The sequence below is a fragment of the Myotis davidii genome, unplaced genomic scaffold, assembly GCF_000327345.1.
Source record: "Myotis davidii unplaced genomic scaffold, ASM32734v1 scaffold120, whole genome shotgun sequence".
NCBI lineage: Eukaryota > Metazoa > Chordata > Mammalia > Chiroptera > Vespertilionidae > Myotis > Myotis davidii.
Genome location: NW_006294778.1, coordinates 6,946,346 through 6,954,161, shown reverse-complemented (window position 1 = coordinate 6,954,161; position 7,816 = coordinate 6,946,346). Strand labels below are relative to the sequence as shown.

The 7,816-nt window shown below is 38.9% G+C and overlaps 1 protein-coding gene across 1 annotated transcript in view; it reads right to left on the bottom strand.

Annotated features, from left to right (window-relative positions):
* Window positions 1-7,810, bottom strand: part of LOC102759493 (ankyrin repeat and sterile alpha motif domain-containing protein 1B) — a 553,884-nt gene extending 546,074 nt beyond the window's left edge. Inside the window, exon 1 of the mRNA XM_015567586.1 lies at window positions 7,548-7,810. Coding sequence (XP_015423072.1) covers window positions 7,548-7,681 — 134 coding nt within the window. The 5' untranslated portion in view covers window positions 7,682-7,810. The remainder of the gene's footprint in view (window positions 1-7,547) is intronic.
* Between the last annotated feature and the right edge of the window lie 6 nt (window positions 7,811-7,816).

Genomic DNA, 7,816 nt, shown 5'->3' with positions numbered 1-7,816 from the left:
AGGAGAGGAACAGTTGGCACAAAAACTAGAGCCAGGGTGAACTTGTAGCAATTAGAATGGAGATGAGGCTTTCTTTCTAGAAAACTCTTTGGGCAGGAAGAGTCAGAGGAAATATGGTATGGGGAACAGAAATATCAAGCAGGCAGAGAGAAATGAAGTTGGCTGTTTATGCTCACATCCATCACTCAAGATTTGTTCAAAGAACAGTGACAAGTCTAGGCCGATTGTTTCAGCTCACTTAACTAGAAGTAATTAACCACTTTAAATAAAGCTGCCCTCACAACATACTGGAACCCAGATAACTCCATAGCACAACTGAAGCGAAGTTCAATTTTCAGACAGATTCACGAAGACATCCTGTTAAATGAATCACACAATTTCGCCCGGCTGGTGTTGCTCAATGGTGGAGCATCAGACATGAACTAGGACAGTGATGGTGAACCTTTTGAGCTCAGCGTGTCAGCATTTTGAAAAACCCTAACTTAACTCTGGTGCCGTGTCACATATAGAAATTTTTTGATATTTGCAACCATAGTAAAACAAAGACTTATATTTTTGATATTTATTTTATATATTTAAATGCCATTTAACAAAGAAAAATCAACCAAAAAATGAGTTCGCGTGTCATCTCTGACACACGTGTCATAGGTTCTCCATCACTGAACTAGGAGGTCACAGATCAATTCCCGGTCAGGGCACATGCTGGGGTTGTGGACTCGACCCCTGGTGGGAAGTGAGCAGGAGGCAGCCAATCGATGTTTCTCTCTCATCGATGTTACTATCTCTCTATTCCTCTCTCTTCCTCTCTCTAAAATCAACAAAAAAAAATATTTTAAAAAATAAAATAAATAAATCACACCATTTCAGTCCTCACCCAGACTGAACACAGATTTAGAGATCACTTGCTGTCCTGTTCATGCGAAAGAAGAAAACTGGACTCTACGGAGAGTCCCTGGGTCTGTGTTACACAAGGAAGTTCCCCGGGTTTTCACCTGGCATTGTGCCTCTGCCCGCCATATGGTTCACAGGACCGTGTCATCACATACATAAGAACGAAGTGGAACACAGATGAATCTTCTGTGCAAATTCTGCTTTCCCAGATATAAAATATTCTCTCATATCAACCTATGATGAATCACCAACTCATCGTATTTTAATAAAACCATGCTGCAAAATGTTCAAAATGGAAACCAAAGGCAGACAAAATATGCATTAAATGTTAAATACCTTCAAGTTCTGAAGGTTAAAATTAGTCTTTTCTAATCTTTGACTTGAATTATAGTCAGCTTCCATTTCTAGTTAAATACGGAATAATGTTCTATAACAGGCTCCTTGAAAGAATTTTTCAACACAACCCCAAATGCATAATTAAGTAAACTATTTCATTCTACAACTGATCTAATCATGTTGTGTTTACCGCCACGTGAGGGGTTAAATGACTAAAGATGGTAAACATGCTACTGAATATTGTAAGCTTCTGCATTAACATCAGTGAAGACCTGCTCCACCATTCTGTCAACTTGAAGGAACCACTGAGACACACGAGGTATTGGGCGATGTAAGAATGGACAAGGTGCGTAGTAGTCACTAGCCGGTTGTCCTAATTCCCTGCTACACATCAGCCTCACCGTTTTGAAGAGGGAGCTGAAAACCCTGCTTAGGAGAGAAAGAGGTCAATACCAAAATCCCCTCCCTCCCTCCTCACTCCCCACCATGCAGCTGGCACTGTTCGCGCTGGCAGACACAGCTCCCTGAACATAATGGTGCAATCACCGCTTCAAACATCATTACTATCTAAAATAGATAACCCACTTGCAAGTTGACTATTTTTATAGATACAACATTTTCATGCCGTTTCACTGCTCTATTTGTGATTTATTCCACTTAACCGATGCAGTTTCCCTAGAAGTATCTTATATCAGAGCCCCCGTAACCACAGTTGTTCAAATAGTTGTAGAAATTACAATGCTTCCGAGTTGCCTCTTATCTCCTTGTACTCATCAACAAAAACTTCATGAACTGGATCCTGAATCTAAAAAAAAAAAAAAAATGTATAAGCTATCTGGTTTACATGTGTTTGGTGCCAGAAGGTTTTTTTCCTCCACTTACTGAGCTATTTTTTCCCATAGGGATCTTGAGGACTGGATTCTTGATGTTCAACAAGAACTTACTGAACACATGTTAGTAAGATACACTTTTACTAATGGCTCCTAGGGGCATTAAGAAAATCAAGTAAATCTGAGGCATTCACAAACTTTTTATTGCTTTATTAAAATACAAATAACTCAATCTAGACACACTAAAAAAAGAAATAATTTAATATACATTTTCAAAGGGAATTATTCCTATTTGGATTAAAAGGCAGTTGTACCAAAGGAAGAGACTTCAAAAGGCGTTGCAGCTGTCTCATGAAAGATATGTTAAATACAATGAAATTTCCCATATATTATGGACGAGGAAAAGGGAGGGAGGCAACTCAATTTCATTTCTGTGGTGAGCTCTGACAAGCTCAGGTTTCTTCAAGGATGAAAGGGGGTGGTGATGAGTATAGCTGAAAACAAACACAAAACCAGGCGTATATACTTGTCCTGGGAAAATGCTAATGTCTCTTTCAGCTAAGTTGGAAAAACAGAAGGGAGGTATAAAAGTTCACTGCGATGGCAGCTAATGTAACCTTGAGCTCTGACAGAGGAACAGTAACAAAATCATGGATGGTTTTAGACCACAAGAGAATTTCCTGTGACATTGAACAATGCCAAGAATCCGATTCTTCCCAACTTCTAGTTTGCTTCTATCTTCCCTGGTGAGAATAATTTCCAAACTAGAAAGGATAAACAAATAACATAAGGAGATTACTGAAGTTCTAAACAGACAGAGATCCTAAGAGACACTTAGCTGCTTCAAATGAGTGTGAGTACCCAGACGCATCAGTATTAAGCATCATCAATGGCTTACATCCGGAAACAAGCTACAATAGGAAACAAGCTATAATAAAGTAGCCTGATTTCGATGGAATCTGTTGACTTACCACTAAAGGGGTAATCACAGGAAAGCCATAATCAAAAGATAGTGTAAATTTAAAAGGGCAGTGGATAAAGTACTCCTCCATATTATTCTCACAGGTATATTGGAAAGAAGTAGCTGACAGTTCTGTTAAGTGGCTTCAATGGTGGTAGAAACATCACCCATAAAGACTGCTACTTTTACATTTGTGCTAAGCCAAAGAGAGGTTCTTTAGAGACACATCATGGTGTGTTGAATTCCAGTTATAGAAAACATTCTTACTAAATCTACAGATGATGAAGAGAAGTGACTCTGTTGGAAGATAGACTTAAGAGACATGAAGATCTAGATAGATTATAAATATAGGCTAAAGCGAATAAGATGAGATGTAATAGGAATAATTTAAGTTCAAGCAACACATTTACACGTACCACATAGGGAAAGCATGGCTCCACCTGTCATGGAAAAAAGAATACCTAGAAGTTTTGAGTATCAATGTGAACCAATGCCATTATACCACCTAGAAAAACTTGACCTGTATTAAGGTAGGATTTAGATCAACAATAACAATAATGTGATAATTTCATTGTATCATGTTTTAAATAGCTGCTGTTTTATTTTCATTTTTATAATATGTGTCCATTGTAGAATCCTGGAAAATGCACATAAGGGAGAAGAAAATAACGATCACCCACAATTCCACCACTCAAAAATGAATACAGTTTACATTGTGGTGTTTATCATTCCAGACTTCTTAATGCACATTATAAATGTTCACACACACTTATTTTTTTTTCTTAAAAAAAGTAGGATCGTACTACACATGCTATTTTGTAACCTGTTTCTTTGGTTTTGCTTTTTTAATTCAACAGTACATCGAGCCCCAATGTATTCTACATTGGTCTAATGACAGCTAGCGCATTTTGTCCACTTCGGCTTGCTACACTTCAAGAGAGACATTGCAAACTTTGAGAATATACAAAGAAAGAAAAATAGAGCAGTAAAAAGTATGAAAATCTAAGTCCACCTAATCTGTAATGCCACATGACAAAAAGTTTCTGGAAATACGGTACTTCCATGAAAAAAAATATAGAAGTTTTATAAGAAAACAAAATAGCTAAATGCATTTACCTTAAGAACTGTCCTGGCAGATAAATTAAACTAATACCAACTGCTGGAAGTTAAAGGGAAGTGGATTTCAACTCAGTAAAATGAATTTTTTAAATAATTAGAGCTTTCAAAAATTGAACAGATCTAATCACTGGAGGGCTTCACAGGGCTGGAGTAACTCATTGGTAAAGGATGTTAGAGGTAATTCCTCTAAGTGAGATGTTGAATTAAAAGGCCCCATTCTATTTGAAGATTCTGTGATTCTAATGGAAAACCTACTACAGAAATTTACTCCCAGTCCATAGTCATTAAGGTCTTAAGAAATAGAGTCCAGTGCTTTAGAGATGCATGAGAAATTCCAATAACACTAATGGTGAACACCAATGTGCTAAATGACGTGCATTCATTGCTTAACATCTCATTTAATCCTTACAACAACCCTGTATGGTAGGTGCTATTGCTATTCCCACTTTATAGAGGAGGACAGTAAGGCTTGGAGCAATTTTATATTTATTAAGGTCATTCTTACTTTTGCTGAAAAGTTCAGCTGTCACCCAAGAATACCTGACTCCCCATCATAATAGCCACTGCTCTCTTAGTAGGCAATATGTAATCAAAAGCATCTTCACACAGTTTCTTAACTGGTGATCCCTCAAAGGGCAGTGATGAGGTTTTTTTTTAATTAGAAAAAAATTTAAGGTTTTTAAATTATGCATAGCAAAAAAATATTCAGATACACCTTAAACTTTTGAAAATAAAACATTCAATGAATAACACATAAGATGTAGTGGAGCAAATCTGAATCACATTACCGCACATCTTTAGTACTTTGCCAGTACTAATTATGGGACCTTGGGCAAGTTCTTGGTCTTCCTATCTCTTTGGTCCTTCATCTGTGAAATGAGGACCGACCACTTAAGGTTGACATAGAATTGAATGAGATAACACACGTAAGCATTTCTCATAGGATCGATCACTACTATTACACAACACAAGTAATAAATGGTGGGGAGAGACAAACCCTATTCCACAATTCATTCCAAAATATTTTAAAATTTTGAAGGGTCATCATGTTTGAAGTGGAGAGGGTCACATTTTCCATTATCCTATAAATAAATTTCTGATGACAATCATTTATGAAATAAAGTGACAACTAAATAAACCGTGCCTTCTCTCAGGAATTCCATTTTATGCAAATGATCACCCGAAGAATACAATTTCAACTCCCATTTTCTTCAAAGACACTGTTTTCGTTGTTTATTCAGTATGAGGTAGAAAAGTGCAAATTTATAGGTTACTGGGTTTGATTCTGATTTTTACAACTTGGTTCACACTGCTCTAATGAACATGTTTTTTTAGTTTCATTGTTTTCTACGTGCATTCTTGTTGTAGAGTTACTGCTACTACCTCTGAAAAACAGCAAAATAGAAAACCTCTCATTCAAGAGGTACATTGTGGGTCACAATTTTGAGATTTAATGTTTACTAACATTAAATAGTTGGTATTATATTCCTAAAATTTGACATCTATTCTTTTTTAAAATGGCACAAACTACAGTGGGAAGGGCCACGGGGGGGGGGAGGAGGGAAGGAGACATATATAATACTCTTTGTAATACTTTAAGCAATAAAACAATTAAAAAATGGCACAACTGAGAAAGTATTTCATAGATACCTGCTGACCACAAAAACAAGCTTTTTTTTTTAACTATCTCAATGAAATTAACTGGAGTTCTCCCTGTTCTCAAAGAACTCTTTAATGTTATTCCAAAGGAATTGATTATTTTTAGAAACCTATTTTAACCACATAGGTTTCTAGCCATATTTAATTTTATAACTGATACGTCACTCTGGCAAAAATTTATTTTACCCGCAACTTAAAACTGTAACCAGATAACTGCTTTTGTATACATTATCTGTGACTAAGGGCACTTACTGGAGCTATAATCTAAAATATGTACACATTATCTACTTGTGCATGGAAGTGGAAATTATTTAACAAGGGAGTATACACAGGAGTCATCACTTCTAAGACCTACTGAAAAAACATGTCCCCAAAACATTCATTGTTCTGAAGTGAACTGTCATTCCAATAAAATGTCACTGTCAACAAGTATAGATGTTCACTTACGGAGCTTTTTTGAATCCCAGCAACTATTTTCCAACCAAATTCATTTCACGGTAACACGAATGTTTTCATTTACCCTATTAGCCAGGACTGCAATTAACTGCATTGTCTGACCGCTACAACATATGAGAACTGTATAAAGAAAACATTGTTATCGTCCAAAAGTTTGTATTAAGCACATGTTAGGAGTAGCACAGAACAGCTTTTTAAAACCATGAAAATCACTTGGGCTTTTAATTTTTTTTTTACAAGTACAGCTGAGTTGCCTAAGAGATGGGGTAAAGATATGAATAATGCCTCCCAAAATATCCAGGATACGTGGAAAAGCCATGATTTTAGAAACTAAAGAGCTTTCCTTGAATTTTATCTAGTGACTACTCTTCAGGCGTCCTTCCTCCCAACTGATCTCATTTGTCCATCAATTCAACTTTTGCCTTCTGCAAGAGAAGGCAGCAGCAAGCAAAGGCTGTGGCTTTTGCAGGGTAATTGCAAAACTAAGTCAATAGTTTTTTAAATGTGTAAATGATCCCTGCTATTTCTAAAGCACTGCTTGCTGAATAAAGACCTTGACATTTTTTTTAAAATGTCATCCTAGAAAGATTCTCCAAGCAGTATCAGCCTCACCTGAAACATTTCCACATTAAAAGGCCTCTCCCATGTTCCAAATACAGTAAGTATCCCAATCCTGAGATATAAAATAACTAAGTTTCCACTCAGCTATATCCAGGTAACAAAGTGCTGCTGGGCTGCCTCATCAAGTTCTATCCACACCCTGTACTGGTGCCATCTCCTCGAAGGCTCACTTTCTTCATCCTGTGGGCTCATAGCCCAGAGCAGAGCAAATGCCTTCTGCAAGAGCAGGTAGCGGCAACCCAAGGCTGTGGCTTTTGCAGGGGTAATTGCATTCACGCTATAGCTTCTCCGCCAATCTCATTTAAATAGATACACATGCACACAACAAGGCTGGGTTCGAGGCTGAAGCTAGAGAATAAACACGGATGGAGAGCAGGTGGAACACCCATTTCCTCCCAGCAACACTAGCCCAGGTCCAAGTTCTGCACCACGGCTGAGAAAAGTAGCTACTGGCGCATTGATGGAAGGCTATTCTAAAATTACTCCAAGAATCCAAGGCGTCCATCTGACCGGGAGGCTCGAGCAGGCTCCTCTCCATCCACACACACTGGGTCCCTGTCTAATTTAAGAATGAACCGCTGGCCGCCAGCAGGTGCCGTTACCCCGAGGAGCAGCGCGTACCCATCACCCTGCTTCAGGAGGGAGGCAATCCCGGAGCGGGCGCCCGTCCTTACCTGAGCAGATTCGACAGGGGCAGGGGTCCGGATCCACCGCCCAGGATCCCTCCTTTCCTGCCAGACAGGAGTTTCTCCACCAGAGCCACGTTGCCCGTGCGAGCCGCTTCCAGCAGCTCCTGGTCCTTCCCCATAGTCTCTTCCCGACTCCTTCGCGGAGTCCTTTCCCCCTCCGGGCCCTTCTCCCCGCCCACCCCCCACTCCCCCAAAATGCAGGGCCCTCCCCGCCCCACCCGAAGAGAATGCCACCCGGCTGCTTCGGAGGAGCG